At 32.4% G+C, this 18,035-nt stretch overlaps 1 protein-coding gene across 2 annotated transcripts; it reads right to left on the bottom strand.

Annotated features, from left to right (window-relative positions):
• Window positions 1-719: 719 nt before the first annotated feature.
• Window positions 720-16,356, bottom strand: LOC143064976 (3'-5' exoribonuclease HELZ2-like). Of its 2 annotated transcripts, XM_076238226.1 has the most exons (11): window positions 15,310-16,356; window positions 14,902-15,009; window positions 9,697-13,206; window positions 8,495-8,580; window positions 8,008-8,145; window positions 6,748-6,888; window positions 5,426-6,081; window positions 4,176-4,403; window positions 3,165-3,321; window positions 1,905-2,072; window positions 720-1,334 (listed from the first exon to the last, which is right to left on the bottom strand). In XM_076238226.1, exons 3-11 carry the CDS (start codon window positions 13,143-13,145, stop codon window positions 1,228-1,230), a joined length of 5,130 nt encoding a protein of 1,709 aa, XP_076094341.1. In that variant the 5' UTR covers window positions 13,146-13,206; window positions 14,902-15,009; window positions 15,310-16,356; the 3' UTR covers window positions 720-1,227. The 2 variants fall into 2 exon arrangements, with proteins under 2 accessions (XP_076094341.1, XP_076094348.1); XM_076238233.1 differs by lacking the exon at window positions 15,310-16,356 and having other exon boundaries at window positions 14,902-15,278.
• Between the last annotated feature and the right edge of the window lie 1,679 nt (window positions 16,357-18,035).

Raw genomic sequence — 18,035 nt, 5'->3', positions numbered from 1 at the left:
AATATCGCTTTGTAGATTAATGCATTCAGAATAGCCTTGCATATCAATCAACTTTTACCACACACGTTATGAAGCAGTATATCGTGTAATGTTGTGTGTCAAAAAAGGTCCATATCGTACTTATCCTTAATTAGTTATCAAAGGTATCAGGATTATAATTTTGTACGCCAGACGCGCGTTTCGTCAACATTAGACTCATCAGTGACGCTCATATCAAAATATTTATAAAGCCAAACAATAACAAAGTTGAAGAGCATTGAGGATCCAAAATTCCAAAAAGTTGTGCCAAATACGGCTAAGGTAATCTTTGCCTGGGATAAGAAAATCCTTAGTTTTTCGAAAAATTCAAAGTTTTGTAAACAGGAAATTTATAAAAATGACCACATTATTGATATGCATGTCAACACCGAAGTGTTGACTACTGGGCTGGTGATACCCTTCAAGTTAAAAGTTTTTGGTCGAGGTCAGGTTAAAGTTTTTGGTCCAGGTATTTTTTGATGAAGTTGAACATAGAAAATGATAGTGCGGATGGTGCATCCTTGTACTTAGGACACATTCTTGTTTATATATATTATAGATTAAACAGGCCGTTTGTTTTCGCGTTTTGATTGTTTTACATATTGTAATCCTGAGACCTATCATATCTTATCCACGGCACAACTTTTGTATTGATGAAGGTTGAATGAAAGAAAGCTACAACAAAACAATAAACACACAGTATAATTGAGTTGTTTTATTTGCTATTGTCAGAATGAAACAAAACAGTACTAATAACATTTATACAATATGTGTAATTAAAAAAACAACACTACATAACCTCTTCGAAAAATTACAGTTTGTAACATTTTGCGTTACTTTTTTTTCTCTCCAAAAATTATTAGGCTCTGTACTCCTTTTCATGCAGTGGTAACTTTTTATCATGATTGTAATGCTCAAATTACTCATGATTGATTCTTCTTATTTGTGCTGTTGCGTGAGTGTTGCCTTTTCCAGTTTCAAAAAGATTTGAAATTTATCCCTTAGTAGTTCAAACTTGTGAAATTTATTTTACAAAGATCTGATTTGAAAAAAAAAAACATTGAATAAATAAAATCAACTAATGCATTAAAGAATTGTCATATCTACACACAAAAAAATGAACAATAGAAATTGCTTTTATTCAGTAATTTTTATATAAATACACAGTAATGTATGCAGTTTCTGTTTCAACATAGTAATGGGAGCTAGTTATGTAGACGGTGGGAAGTCTGATCCTTTGAACATACAATTTTTCTTTTCGTAGTCGTGAACAAGATCTTTCCATACTGGGTCACACACAAGCAAGTTTCTGTTACCTGTAATAATAATAGTTATGCCATTACTTTCATTTCAACACCATATATATCAGAAACAATGCTTATGTTAGGCTATATTCTATTCTAGTTGATTCTAATCTTAAAACAAATATTACCGCAAACCTAACTGATGTTTTTAGAATTTTGTGTGTATATTTTGAGCGAGAAAGACATGCATATATATTTTTCGTTTACATTATCCTTAGCATAGAAAAACACTCTGTTTGTTTGGGGTTTTGTTTTCCGCAAGTGTTACAAAAGTATGAATTGTTTCTAAATTCAAGCTAGATAATATCACCTAAATCCATATATTTGCAGAATAAAGTTTATTTTCAATCAACGTTAAGAAGGTTTGGAACTCCTAAAGAGACAAATATTTTGAAATCTGTAAATCTAAAAGCAGTCAAAAATCAATACCCAACGCTATTTATGGTATAGCACAGGTAAAAGAAATAAGAGATCAGTTAAAATTTCATATATACTAAAAAATAAATGCGTGAAAAAGTATGAAATTAACGTAAAAAATCCTGACTGACTAAAACAACGTAGTATATCATCTTATATACTGACCAATAATAACAAGTCCTTTTCTAGCCCTCGTCAGTGCCACATTGATTTGGTTTTTGTCAGTAATGAATCCAAGATTCTGGAGGCACCATCCCCTTGTCGGTTGTTCCGGTATTAGATAGCTGGGTATAGATCTTACCAAACTGAATATAACATAATCCCATTCTCCACCTAAAATGCATTTCCAAGAACTATACTTTATTTTGACTCGATATTTAATATCAAACGTCAAGCGGGATGTTTTAAACATTTTATGACAATTTTATTCATTTATTTTGGTTACATTTTTGTACAAGTATATCATTGATTCTACATTTTTACATTATACATTGTTAAATACATGTTTATCTCATTTAGTTTAGAGTTCGAAATCTGCAAAAAAGTGTTTTCCGAAAAACTCGAACTGAATCCTGTAAAACAGATAAACAATTGAATTTAAATGGCAACACACAGATTGAGCATTTTGTTGTACATTCTTCGTACAAGAAACAGCTTAGAAAATGTACTAACAGTTTTCACCCAGAAAAAATGGTTTTTTATATAAATAGTTTTCCTTTTCTTTTCAATTGAGTAATTATTCACTTACGACACGATAAATAAAATGGAAGAGACAATAACAAAATTCGTCGACTTCCACACAGGACCATACATGTTTGAAAGGGAGGTACTTGTATACATAAAACAAGTTCAATAAAACAGTTAATGCTTCATAAGACGGTATACTTAGGGACTAGATCTTTCATTAACGTTATTTAAAATTTACAAATGACATAAACGTTACAAACTTTATTGCACCAGATGTGCATTTCGACAATTATTCTCTTCAGTGATGCTGGAAGCCAAACTATTCGAACATTCAAACCCATTCAAAAGGTGAAGAGCTAAAAAAAATCTTGAAAGGACAATATAACCCAAAGCCGATTAAATTAATAAATGAATTTGTATTCGAAGTTACTTTTTCAATTTGAAAATCAGTAATGAATTCTACTTAGAATTGACCTCTAAGAAATTATTCACAAAAAATTGACTTGAGAAACTATATCTTACAAAAACTCATCAAAGATATGAGGCTTAGGAAAATTTAATATACAAATTCTTACCTAATCTAATACTAAGTCAGCAGCTGCTATTTGTACAGTACGCAATTCAAGTTTTTCGTTTAAACAAAATGTAAAGGTCGGGTTACCAGACTTTTATTTTAACTTAGAAGGCAAACTAAAATATAGAATAATAAATCGTTTGGTACTGATAAAACATAATAACCTTGACTGGCCACTACAGTGGATACTGTAGGGATTGCTATTCCAGTGTTTACAGATTCCTCTCTCAATGCTGTGCACTGGGCGTTATACTGAGATATGACATTGATGCTTGAAGGTGGAACATTCTCGTTTTCTACCATATGTTGAAAAACTTTCAACTTAAAAATATCTATATTCCATTAAAACCAGGTAAAACAAAGAAAAACAATCGATTTTACAAGTATTACAAGACTATATCTGAATAATAATTTTAACTGGAAAGTTTGCTTCATATCTGGATCTTTTTTCTCGAAATTGACATAGATGGACAACTGCAATCTAGAATCTATAACAAACGCGATGAATTTTACTTCAAATTGTAAAATTCCAATTTCTATGAAGTAACATATTCTCTAGATTTTCTCCATCCATCATATGACATTAAATATCTCAATTAACACGTTCTGCGCACGTGCATGCTCACACTTTAATAATGTCGTCTATGTCATGAGTGTCTTTCTAATTAAGAACAGGGATATTATGATTAAAAAGGTTATTCTTTAAAAAAGAAGTGGGGGAATATGCTTGTATTATATAACAGTTTTTATTAACATGAAAGGTCATACGGAAAATTGTCTTTTGTACTATGTGTAAAAGTTATTCATTTGCTAGATAAGTGTTTATTTGGGAAGCAGATTTTCGTTTTTATAGGTTGTGCACAGTCCGCTTATAATAAGATTAGTCTCGATGTACAATATAAATATTTCAATTTAGAATGTGACAATCACTACATCCCAAACAAATGCAAATAGAAAACAGAGGATACAAAAAAATATTACTGCGGGCATATTTCAATGTCTACTAAATGTGAAGTACAGTTTTTATAAGTAACAATATATAGCTGTGCTTCAGATTTAAAAAAAAGAAATATATATTTGCCTTTTAAACCATTTGATATGGGGTCCCTTGCCTTACGGGATATGTTTTGTAGCAATAAAAAATTATGATGTGATTTAGGGTTAACATGTCTTACCACGTGTTGAACTTCGGCATCATTGAACCTTGACTGTTCATTTCCAGCATCAGTTTTAACCGTTAATGTCTGTTCTTCTCCTTCTACATGACAAAACACGTGTGGATAATATCCATCCATCATACGTGGCCACATGCCCAATGATTGAGGCGATATTCCAACATCAGGATGAGTTTTTAATTCACCATTATAAAAGTGTTTGGACGGGAATCCGCATATTTTAGGATGCTGTAAAAAAAAAACCAAGCGTTCAAATATACCAGCTGAATATCTTAGACAGAATAAGAATATTTTTTTTCATGTTTTTCTAGTACATTTAAGATGCATGAAAATAATTTTAAAGTTATTGAGGTATTTATTAATTAATAATATCACCAAAAGTACAACGAGATGTCAACATATGGCATTCAAAAATATGTAATGTCAATTAATATACAGCGTGCCATACTAAAATACTTAATTCACTTTGATTGTTAGATTCATTTAGTTTTTCTCTGAACTTTATATGCAAGTGAGCTATAGAGGTTGGATGCTGTATAAATTTTAAATACTCTATATGTTTGGTTCGTATCGCTACATTTTAGATTTTTAGTAAAACTTTTCTTTTTCTATTTCTTTACTTGATGTTTTGTGTGTCTCTTATATTATTGATTTTTTAGTCTCTTGGAATCTACGAATTTTCATAATACACAAATGCTGCAATTTAAGGAAATTTAAGTTCTGTACTAGAAAAAAATAAGGTACTTCACCGATGTTCCAATCTCATCAATCGTTTAAGAATAAGGAAAAAGTTAACAAACAAAAACTAAGGGAATCTATTGATAAATCATTAAAAGGAGCGACCCCTATGCGTTGCCATGATTAGCATCTCCTAAGTGTTTTGTAGACTTTTTTTTATCGTATTCGTTTTGTCCGTTTCATTTCAACTAATAAAATTGAAGATATTTGGCATATTTCGACCCACTTCTACTATACATGATCATCCGCCATGCACATACACACTCAGTCATATTGTCGCTATCGAAAGTATGATACTATTTGACGTTAAGACGTCATTTGAATGCTTGTTAATTTCACTTTTAATTGGAATACGATAAGAAAATTAATGTTTTGAGAAGAATTTTAAAAAGGGTAGGCAACAAGCTAGTTAAGTAAAAGTTGAAAATTAGATAAAAGAACAAATAGTAGATCCAGTTTGTCAAACGAACTCTCTCCAACATCTTGGATCAAGCTTTATGCTTATAACATACCATTCTATACTGTTCTTGTAGCATGGTTTTGTATTGGATATTTTCTGAATATCTTTCAAAAAGCGAGGTTTCTAGTCCTAATTTTGCTGCTTCTTTACATTTAATTATCGGACGCAATTGTTTATGGTCACCAATTAGAATTACTTGTTTCGCAGATGTTGCTATCATAGGAACTATTGTTGATGGTTCTGAACACATTCCACTCTCGTCAATTATAAGCTGGTAAACTCTGTCTTTTGTAGCTTTTAGAACTTTTGGGTTTGCTACCAGTGAAGTTGTACAAAATATGACGTCATAGTGTGGAAGCTCTTCTTTTGTTGCTTTACTCTGGATACCTTTATATTCCTTTATGTCTGCAACTGTCGTTTTTAAAGGCTTCCTATTTCGCTCATCTGTTTCTTCTAGCATCCTGACATCATCGGAAAATTTTCTATCAATTTCCCGTAAGCGTGCGGCATATGGCTTTCCATCTTGACGAATTATGTGATGCAGAACAACTCCATGATCAACCAGGTAGGGATCTGTTTTGGCATCGGATATATTGCGTCTGTTAACACTTGCCCTTCCGGGAATTGGAAAGCTTATTTGTTCAATAGCACTGCCATACATTCTAATAATACGCGGAGCTTTCGGTCCTAATTTCTCTAATACAAGGCCTATGCAATATACGATAAAACATTTTGTACAGTCTTCATGACAAGTGCCGGAATAAATGTATTGTAGAAGATATACATTTGAATTAATCATTCGGATTATTTAAACAATTGCAAATTCATAATTAAAACGAATATATAAAAAAAAATAAAGCTATTACTGCAATTTGAATAAATATATAGAATTTCGTTACTTCAAAAGTATATATAAACAAGAAGATGACGTACGATTGCCAATAAGACAACTCTCTACAAGAGACCAAATGACACAGAAATTAACTACTACAGGTAACCGTAAGGCCTTCAACAATGAGCTAAGCCCATACCGCATAGCCAGCTTTAAAAGTCCTCAAAAATGATAATGTATAACAATTTAAACGAGAAAATTAACGGCCTTATTTATATACAAAAAAGAACGAAAAAACAAATATGTAACACATGAAAAAACGACAGCAACTGAATTACAGGCTCCTGACTTTGGATAGCTCACCTCCATTTCAGTGTGCATTGTGCATTATGCTACTACCTTTAAACTGTGTAATAGTATTTATTAAAAGATCATTTTAGCGTATCTTCAAGTCAAAAGAATACTTTGTTGATAAGTAGGTCAATATCCAAATTTTAAAATAATGCTAATTATATTTCTATACACCCTAATATAATACTCACGCGCTACTAAATCGACAGATCTGTTTGAAGGTCCACAGAAAATTATCTGGTTCTTAGTACCACCCGTCCTCTGTTCCATTAAGGTATTGAACTTGTTGAAAAGGTAAACAAGCTTCACACCAATGTAAGTTTTCCCTGTGCCTATGTAACGAAAAATAAAAGATAGATATTAAAAAGAATCGAGATTAAATAAAAGGTTTTCTGGATTTACATGTAGCATGGTCTCTCGAGCTCGTAGTCAAAACGTTTCTTTTCTTACATCTAGTTACTTATAAAATTACTTCTTAGTAAGAATTTGTTAATGTACTATTAAGCAGCAATGCACTTGATACAAACATAATGGCATTGAAATACGTTTGACATTTATAACTTGATGAGTTCATCACAACTGTAGGAACGCAAATGATATCTTCAAAACTTTTTTTGTATTGTATTTCAGGATAATAAACGGAGCTGGAAATAATTGATACTTACTCAGACCTTAAAAGACTATTACAAATGGAAATTGTACGGTAGTTCCACAGTTAACAACATCATACAATTACTATCAAATAAATTATAAATGTTTTCACAAACTGAATAAAATTGAGAATGGAAATAGGGAATGTGTTAAAGAGACAACAACCTGACCATAGAACAGACAACAGCAGAAGGTCACCAACAGGTCTTCAATGCAGTGGGAAATTTCAGCACCCGGAGGCGTCCTTCAGTTGTCCCCTAAACAAATATACATACTAGTTCAGTGATAATGAACGCCATACTAAACTCCAAATTGTACACAAGAAACTAAAATTAAAAATAAAACAAGACTAACAAAGGCCAGAGGCTCCAGACTTGGAACAGGCACAAAATGCGGCGGGGTTAAACATGTTTATGAGATCCCAACCCTCCCCTATATCTCTAGAAAATGTAGAAAAGTAAAGTTTGCTCATAAAACAGGGTAAATAATCGTTAGTTTATACCATAAATAAAGGAATATAAAGAGAGTTAAAAGGCCGAATAAAATGTATGTTGAAGCACTAAAATAGAAAATTCTGAAAAATTGTATCAAATTGCATTTCGGGATGAAAACACTGGCGTTATTTGAATGCCATGAACCAGACTTAAAGATTTTCTAATTTTATTATTAGTTATTACCTATTTTGATCTGAGCGTCACTGATGAGTCTTGTGTAGACGAAACGCGTGTCTGGCGTATTAAATTATAATCCTGGTATCTTTGATAACTATTTATGTATATAAGATGCTTAACATGGCATACCAGGAGGACCTTGGATGAGTTTAAATCTTTTTTTGAGAGATGTTTTAATAGCCCAGTGCTGTTGGGCATTATTGTCCCATATATCAACCTTCAGACCTTCTTGTATAATCTGTTCCGCAATTTCCAAATGTATTCGATCTATAAAAAAATATAATGAGAAGATAACATAAAGTTTTGCAATAAGATTAAAGTTCATGACAAATATATTGTAACTATCGAACGCTGGTTTTGATCTCTCGTCATACATTAAGTACACACAAGTTGATGCAATAAAAGAAGAAAGAAAGACAGAAAAAATGATTAACGTTTGCAAATAACAAAACTAATGTAATGACCTGTCATGTACAAAAAGACAACACAATAAACAAATAAATAATACTAGTACTTGAATTAACAAAACAATTTCGACACACATGATTGAACTATTAATGAAAGTAAATAAAGGAAAATGTAATCAGGAAATTGTTAATGACATAAGTATACGTACCTGGAATATTGATGTCCTTTCCAACTGCTATATTTTTCGCTAAATCACTAGCTTGTCGTATTTTTTTCAGATGGGTTTCAAGTCGCCTGTTAATTTCAATACTACATATAACAAACAATTTTGATAAGAACTATAATGTCAGATATGATATTTCCTCATGTAACACAATAAATGCCACTGTTTCCTTAATTGATGGCCAGCAGCATATGTAAGTTAATAGTTATCAAAGGTGCTTATGAATTAATACGCCAATCGCGCGTTTCGTCTACATAAGACTCATCAGTGACGCGCGATCAAAATAGTAATATATAGCCAAACAAGTGTAAAGTTGAAGAGCACATTGGATACTTTGAATAAAACAAAACCATTCGTTGGAACTATACAAAATGTAAAACCCTCTGGTATTGGTTTTGGTCATCAAGTCAGCTTGAACATTTACAGCCTTATTTCCAAGTAATAATCATGATATTGAGATTGAATTATCGTAAGCGTATAATTATATGGTGATATTGCAAATCTGAATTATGAAAAACGAATACGGTAAGCTTACTTCTATCTATAACAAAACAAACTAAGGTACACAGAATTTCCATGACTAGTCCAACATGTCCAAGCTCAAGCCAACCAATTCTTGTCATAAAGTATTTTATTTTATTGAGATTATCCTTTTCATCTCCGAACTCCAATATCATAATGGAGCATTAAGAAGTAAAATCAAAAAAGAGGACACAATCTGATATGCATGATTTTCTTCTGATAAAGACGAAAATAATATCTTAACATTGAAGAGCATTGAGGTTCCAAAATTCCAATAAGTTGTGCCAAATACGGCTAAGGTAATCTATGTCTTGGATAAGAAAGTCCTTAGTTTTTCGAAAAATTCAAAGTTTTGTAAACAGGAAACTACTACAATCCCCTTCCCTGTCACGAATGTGACCTACCGAAATAGACTATTTACCGGATTTGTTATCACATAAGCAACACGTACTATTGTTTGTCTGTTTGTCATTTTCATTTTTAGCCATGGCGTTGTCAGTTTATTTTCGATTTATGAGTTTGACTGTCCCTCTGGTATCTTTCGTCCCTCTTTTACAACAACGTACATTTTAAGTTCCAAAATCATTTATTGTATTTGCATATTTATGATTTTTTATAACCATTTTTTAGTATTATTATAATAATGGGTTATTATGAATTCTTACCTATCAACTGGCGATTTATAAATTACCTCCAGTCTACAGTCGTCTAACGTAGTAGCAGGTGGCTGAGAACTATTTTCGTGAAGTTGAAATGCTACTCGAACTTTTGTTATTCTACGTTGGCCACCATTTCCTCCCCTTTCTAATTTTTCATATCTACATATTTTAGTAGTTTCTGCGTGTCCGTTCCATAAATATGTATCTTTATGTAGAACTTGATTGCCTATTTTCTGTGTGGTCTCCAAGTCGAGGTCTTGAGCTTGCATTATACAAAGAAAATTTCCACTCGGTAACGAAAAGTATGTTTTATTTTTATTTATCAATAATCCTGTTTCATCATTATCTTCTTCAGGAATATATCCAAATTCTAAATCACGTTTGTCACAAAATTCTTGATCCAACTCAAAAAAGCCTTGGGCGTTTTTAAATTTAAGGGGTAATTCATTGATTACGACTGATTCCTCGTTATCAACAGCATTAAAAGTTGATTCCATTTCAACAATAGGGAGCCAGATATTTTTGTAATCCTCTATGTTTTTGTAATATGGTAATGAACTTTTCTCGGCATATCTCAAGAATGTTTTGATTGGATCTTGTACATGTGGTAGGCAAAATTTTATACCATTTGTCAGGCTTATTATTTGAGGAACTGGTGTCAAAATTCCTGATAATTCTTTAGCTGATAATTGAACTGTAACAATTTGTCCATGACGAAATGATGTTTGAAACGGAACAAAGTGATCAATTATAACCTGGTCGGATACTTCAGAATTAACATCAGAGACACTGTTTATATAACTATCTATGTGCCGTTTGTTTCTTTCAAGTGTTTGCATCATTTGTTCTATTTCTTTTTTTAACATTTCATGGAATAATTCATTATTTTGTTCTTTCAAGACAAGTCGCAGTATGGTTTTCCAAGATTTAAAGCTAACAAATTCAGCGTTCAGGTGAGGATATATCTTTGTGTACTTATCAGTTCTAGTTTGTACTCCATCGGCCATTGGTTGTGCAAATATCGTAGATTTAAAGCTATATAAACGTTTTCTCCATTTTACTGTTACTTTTAAACATGAGTCTTTGAATAAGAGCATATCGTTGTCCTCACTAATTTCGGGAATACTACAAACACCTATTTCGCTGAATTTTACCGACAAATTTTTCATTGTGGTTTCATGAAGTCCTGGTATGAAAATGTCGTATTTTTCTTCTGATACATGAGAAATGAAACCCTGAAATATTGTTGGCTGTGTCTTCAGATAATTTGTCAGGACCAATTCTTTGTACTGCAAATTGAAATTGTTTCTTTCTTTCAATGTCGAATTCAAATACAAACAAATTGTTCGTAATTCAGAAAATGCATATGGAGTGACTGTCTCTTCCTCATCTTCCTCATCTAAATAGGCATTAATCAGTCGTTGGACAATGATGTCACAGTATCTACTAAGAGGGCATGTGAAATGAACAGACGGATTTTCTCTATGAAGTATAGACATTCTGTATTGAGGAATAGGTTCAAATGATTGCCAATCTTTCAAAGCTATACTCTGTTTAGGATGAATGTTATCAGAACAAATAAGTTCAACTGCTTTGTCAATATTTTCATTTGTTTGAACAAATTCTAAAATTTGTTCTAAAACATGTGACTGTATTGGAACAAGAAGTCTGTTCTCATTTTCAATATTTTCATATTCATTTTCACTCATACGGGAGTTATCGGCTAACCTTCGATACAAATAAGTTGGTCCTGTTGGTGCATTATGAATTGATAACTTTCCTATTTTTTCTATGCTCTCTCCTTGTTTGCTGCACAAAAGATGAGCAAAATATTTGTGGAAGAAATACCAATCTATTGGTTTATTTCTGCTATCTTTGGCCAATTGTAATGGATAGAAAACAGGTACATCCATTGGAAAGTTTTGCGTCAGAATGCTTCCTATTGTGTTGTTGGCAAGAACAAGGTATTCTTCAACTAAAGAATGTGCTTTTCTTGTTTTCATAATGTTATCTGCAGTTGTAAAATCTACAGTAACTAGGGTTGTAAAAGACTCCGTTCTAAGACGTTGGAATTTCAGTTTCTTTGACAATTGAAAAAGTAGCTGTATGTCGTCAGCAAAAATAGCATCTAGTTTACCTCGATTGTTGAGAATGTCTTCAATTTCTGTGTAATTATAATGAGCAGATGAACTTATTATCGATCTACAAATTTTTTTGACTTCGATACGTAGATTGCATTTGTCAGTTTGGTCTAATTCAACGAAAACTGATAATGCATATCTTCTACAACTTGGTTTTAGGCTGCACCGATTGTTGATATGATCAGGCAGCATAAGTGTATTCTGTGCTGGTTTTGTGCTTTGAAAAGAAAATCCGCGGGATTGCGCTTGGAAATCTATGACATCATCTTTGTGAACAATCCTGCTGACGTCAGTGACATGAATACCAACGCAAACTATGTTCTTCTTAACTCTCTTAATACTAAAACCGTGATTTATAAAATTTTCCTCCATTCTAGCTATTGTAAATATTTTTTCGGATCCGGTTTTGTCTTGTTTTTTGTTAGCTTCAATTTCATCTCTTAATTTTCCGATTTCATCGTCAGAAGGGTTATCAATCCATGACGGCAAATTGTTTTGGTGAGAAATCAATCCCTCCTCTATGTCTTTCGAACTATGTACTACACTTAAGGCTGCCCCGAGGGGATGAATATTAGTTGACTTCCATTTCAAAAGAACAACAGTAAACAGCCAGTTTTCTTTGTCACCTTCTGTAATGTTATGATACGTATGAAACTTAAGATCATTTGTAGCTGAATCATGTTTATGAATTTCAACTCTTGTTCTCGCACGCTCTGGATACTTCTTTGCGAGACGTCCGTGTAAAATATTTATTTTTGGAATAGTCTTGCAGATTGGAATCATAAGATGACTCTGCCGTCGATCAATGAGACAAACAAAAACAGGATGGGTCACATTTTTGAAGCGTTTTCTATCTATGAATGATACGACTTCGCCGTAGTATTTTCTATCTTTCTCGGGATCGCCCTCGTTAGATACTTTTACATACACTGTGTCTTCTGTATATGTTTGTCCACACTTTTCCCGCCCAGAAATAATTATTTCCATTTGTTTGTTATCTTCCGGAATACAAACGGCCTCTTCCATAGATAGGATGTTTATTATACATTTTTTATAAATTTTAGGTTGATTTGTGTATTTATTTTCATCAAATGGTGCAAATACGTTCCGATATAGAAAAGGGCTGAAAACAAATACTTTCTCTGACCTTATAAATTCGAATCGATTGATTTGCAAACCCTCGTGAAACCAGGACTCTGGTGTCTCATGTAATGACACTGTGTTTGTGTCCTGTTGTGAATTAATATTTTTTCGAAGATTCCTGCGTCGATTTGTGACTTCATCATACCAATCATCGTCAGAATCTGAATCCATATTTCACTCTTGAAACCAAGCTGATAATGTAATGTTATCCTGCAGTCTGTTTATGAAACGCCTTTAAAAAATAAAACTTTGAACATTGACGGTCCTACATTCTGTCGTTATGAATATTTTTGCATTGTACTAAATCATTCTAAAGAACTTCTAAATACTTTTAAATCTCGGTCTGTGTTCTGAAATTAATTCTTACATAACTTTTTAACCCTGCACACCACTTATTCCCATGTGAAACTGTTTTTGATATACATTGAATGACAAAAATTTTACCCGTGACGTTTACATTTTCTGACGCCAAACACGTGAAATCATTTGAATGTGTTTTTAAATTTGATAGATGCTTTTTGTAAATGTTTGTTTTGAGATTGTAACAGAGTGATGACTGTTGTAACCATATTTTAACTATTTTACCGATTATATCTGTTCTGTTCACGCATAGTTGTAAAAATAACGGAATTTGATGGGCCTGTCATACAAGTGAGAGGATTAGCGCTATTAAACCAGGTTCAATCTACCATTTTCTACATTAGGAAATGCCTGTACCAAGTCAGGAATATGACCGTTGTTGTCCATTCGTGTGATGTGTTTTATCATTTGATTATGCTATTTGTTTAGGGACTTTCCGTTTTGAATTTTCCTCGGAGTTCATTATTTTCTTAAAATTTATGTAATCGTTACGCGAAGCAATGTACTGATCGATATCTTAGTATTGAATACAGGAGATTCATCATTTCTTTATTTGCTTTGATACAGTCTTTGGTTACTTCGGGAAATCTCAGTTCAGCAACTTTGTGTCTTTTTGTTTGTTGGTGTGTTATTGAATTTTGTTGTTGCTTAGTGTCAGTCTTATATCCTAAGCTGTGCTATTTGTGAGTATGAAGGGTTTGGCGCCCGCAGATATGTTTATACCTGTTAAGTCATTATGTGCATGTCCATGTCTGAAACCTGGTTTGTATATCATACAAGTAGTTGTTTCCTTGTATTATCTTATACATACATCAGACCGTTAGCCAGCGTTCCTCCTTGTAGTATCAAGAACATCTGGAACTTATTTTGTCGATATATGACAATTAAGAGATGTGGTATGATTGCAAATGAGACAATTATTTTCAAAAATAAAATGTATTGAAAATAGGCAATTATAGGCAATCGTACGGACTTCACCAAAGAGAAAAAGACCAAAACGTATAGTCGGCTAAAAAAATATGAAAGAATTCTATTGAAAAACTAACAGACTAAAATATAACAAAACCAATTATTTGTCTAGTATTGTTAATAAGTTTTTATATTAAAATTAAAGGAATCGACACTACTCATTTTTAATGTTGATAATAAATCAACTTCAATAAAGCTTGAACTTGACATGATGTATTCTTTTATTTGTAATTGTCTCATTAACAATTAACAATAAAACTAAAAGGATGTTAAACATTTAGTTCCTTCTGGGCATAAGAGGGAAGTCACGGTATATTTTAAGATGAAAATTCAACCCGCCAAAAATATAAACTGGTCCATTTCGGAACTACGAAACCAAAAGTTTTGCGACTATGCCAGCAATTTTAGTTAACATCAACATATGTTCTCGAACAGTGTAAAATGTGTAGATGTTTAGGTTGTTTGGTGTAAAATAAGGTGAACATCATTATAACATGATTAAATACATTATCTAAAGTTTTCGATATTTCATGAAATAATCTTCAATTTATACCTTGAGTCATTGCAATAAGATAAATATTCAAATCAGTGTAGTTACCTTTTCACGTGCAGCAAACAGCAACAAAAATAGGACTAGCTTCAATCCAAAGTCCAACTTAAAGTCATTGTTCCGTTTCGCTCAGAATAACACGGATTAAATTATCGCCTATAGGGTAGAAGATGTACAATTATGCAATAGTAATATGAAGGATAGCATATCGTTGGTGAGCTTCAAAAATGCAAGATGTATTTTAAATATAGTAAAACGTCCTCGAGATATAGTGATAGGACAATTTAATACAAATAATAACGTATTTTAAAGTTACAATTGTGTATTAAAGATTGAAAAAAAAACAAAAAGATTAAGATTTCTTTCAGTTCCTATTATTCAGACATTTAGCACCCTTTCAATGTTTTCAGAATCAATATGTAGTTGCATGTGGAAACTAATAAAATAGGTACGTACCTGTTTTCTCTCCGTCAAAATAGAACTTCACAGATCAAAATTTATAAAGAACGACAATTGGCGTCGTGTTATCTGTACAGGTAAAGATTAGTGTTCACCTTCTTTGTTCTTGCAAATGATAAGTGAGAACAAATATTATAGTAATAATCACGTATAAAGTCTTTCCACTTCTTCATGGAAAGACGTTTTGATTTTGAGGGGAACTGATTCTTGTTCTTCCGACATTTTCTTTCTTTAGGTGTATAGTGGTTTTGAAATATCATTTTATATGTGTTTGAAAATTATATCGAACAGCTATTGCGCTTTTTCAATTCACCTTGTTAAGCCGGATCCGTTTTATTGCAAGATATATCTCACCAAACACTGTTTCTTGTTAGTCAATTCATCCGTAACCAAAAAAAAAAATAACTACAAAATTCTTTTATTTATTTGTTCGTTACTTCCTCACGACGTTTTGACTGAAGCGATCTAGTGACATCTGGTACCTTTGCCAATCACATTTGCAACATGTGGAGCAAAACCTGTTTACCCTACCTTGGGATCAGCCCCATTTTTTCGGTAATGTAAGAAAACAACCATCACTGGAAGTTAACCAATTAAACATTCACTTATTTTTCAGATCCATGGATCCTTACTTTTAAATGAGGTCAACGTCAAAGGTCAAGTTCATGTTCAAAAGAATTAAGACAATAGTTATCAAAGGTATATATACCAGGATTATAATTTAGTACGTCAGACGCGCGTTTCGTCTAAAAATGTATTTCGCGACATATCCATCTTATAACTGGAAGGTTTTAGTCAAAATGGTACGAGAAATTTTATTTTTGGGGAAGGAGTGGTCAATGCCCCTGGAATGTTACAATAATAATCAACAAAATACTTATAAACTTCCTATTTTGCTAGTGTTGTGATGTACATGTATCTTATCTCAATGAATTAACCGGGCAAGGTCTAAATTACATTCTATGAGTGTAGACTAGACATCAGTTTACCTGTAAATGAATAATAAAATATATCCCCTTTAGCACTATAAATGCACGTGCGGTCAACTTGACGTCCTGACCTGGGATTAAAAATAATAAAATCAATGGCAAAGAAATCGCGTGTAACCATACATGATATATACATGAATTGAATTACAAATTTGTGTTCACGTAACACCTGTTGTATTTACATTATCTGAGAAAAACAATCGAAATCCGTGTTGTTAAAATTCACACAATAAGTCGATACAAAAAAGAATGCATTACACAAGGTCATGTTTTTTCTCTGACTGTTTATAACGTTTAAACACTAAATCTTTTGAATGTTGGATGTGTAGTGATTGATAATTTAGTCTTAGATGCATAATCTTTTTTTTTTATTAGTTGTTAACTAGCTGTCAGTAACTGTGCGTACTCTGTGATAAATTCTTAGTGTCTTTTTTTTTGGGGGGGGGGGGGTATACAAGTATCAGGCCATGTCCATTTTTTTTTTTTTTTTATTATTGGTATTTCTATTTGTATCCATCTGATGAGTTGAGCCTTTTTCAACTGATTTTTATAGTTCGTTCTGTTACACCACTGTCCAAGGTTATGGGAGGGTTGAATCCCACTAACATATTAACCCCGCCACATTCTATATGTATATGCCTGTCCTAACTCAGGAGCCTGTAATTCAGTTGTTGTCGTTTTTTGTTTTGAACCCTCTTTTTAAAAATGCCATTTGGTTTGTACATAACAAGATTATACGTGCCAATTTTCATGAAAACGTCAATAGTGGATTTTTTTTTTTATTTTGAAAAAAATACAGCAAAAAATTATGTTTTATTTTACATTCATGAATATTTGACAAATATGAGTTATTTGAAAAAATAAAATGCACATTTAAAGGCTGACAGAAAATATATGTACTTCTGTTGAAAGGAAAATAACGTCCACGAATCTGAATTTTTAGCAAATATATAAAATTCGACCTCATTTTACTCAAAAAGTAGCACATGAAGGTATATTTTTTATTACATACATTGATTTAATCAGGCTTACAAAATAGCCTATATGCAAATTGTCAGCAAAATTCAGTCAATATGGGATCAAAACTGTATTGTATATGCCCTTAACGTACCAGAATGACACAAGGCTTGACATTGTTTTAATCATATAGTATTAAAATTGAGAATAGAAATAGGTAATGTGTCAAAGAGACAACAACCAGGCCCTAGGGAAGACATCAGCCGAAGGCCACCAATGAGCCTTCAATACATCGAGAAAATCCCGCACCCGGAGGTGTGCTTTAGCTGGCAACTTAACAAAAATGTATACTAGTTCATTGATAACGGACGTCTTACTAAACACAGAAACATATAAAAGAAACTACATGTAACATTAAAAGTCATACAAGACTAACAAAGGCCAGAGGCTCCAGACTTGGAACAGGCGCAAAAAATGCGGCGGGGTGAAACATGTTTTTTTAGATCTCAACTCTCCCCCTTTACATCTAGCCAATGTAGAAAACACAAACACACAACAATACGATCAGTTAAACTCAGAATAGGTAATAAAAGAAATTTAACAAAATGACAATAATGCATAAATTAACAAAGGACTACTAGAAGTTACTGACATGCGAGCTCCACAATTCAATTAAAATGCTTGTGGTAAAATAGTTTCATCGAGGTCCCATAGTTGGAAACTATTGACCGATCCAATAGTTCAACGCTTGCAATTTGAAAAAAATAGTCAAATATT

Source organism: Mytilus galloprovincialis, chromosome 1, assembly GCF_965363235.1.
Source record: "Mytilus galloprovincialis chromosome 1, xbMytGall1.hap1.1, whole genome shotgun sequence".
NCBI lineage: Eukaryota > Metazoa > Mollusca > Bivalvia > Mytilida > Mytilidae > Mytilus > Mytilus galloprovincialis.
Note: the sequence above shows the minus strand (reverse complement) of the source record. Positions and strands in the feature narration are given on the sequence as shown.

What these genes read in the sequence shown, in the direction of transcription:
- LOC143064976 (XM_076238226.1), bottom strand. Translation starts at nt 13,145, where the DNA reads ATGGATTCAGATTCTGACGATGATTGGTATGATGAAGTCACAAATCGA. An exon ending in TATAAATCGCCAGTTGATAG is followed by an intron (nt 8,581 to 9,696) that starts GTAAGAATTCAT and finishes TGAAATTAACAG; the next exon opens with GCGACTTGAAACCCATCTGA. An exon ending in AAAGGACATCAATATTCCAG is followed by an intron (nt 8,146 to 8,494) that starts GTACGTATACTT and finishes ATTTTTTTATAG; the next exon opens with ATCGAATACATTTGGAAATT.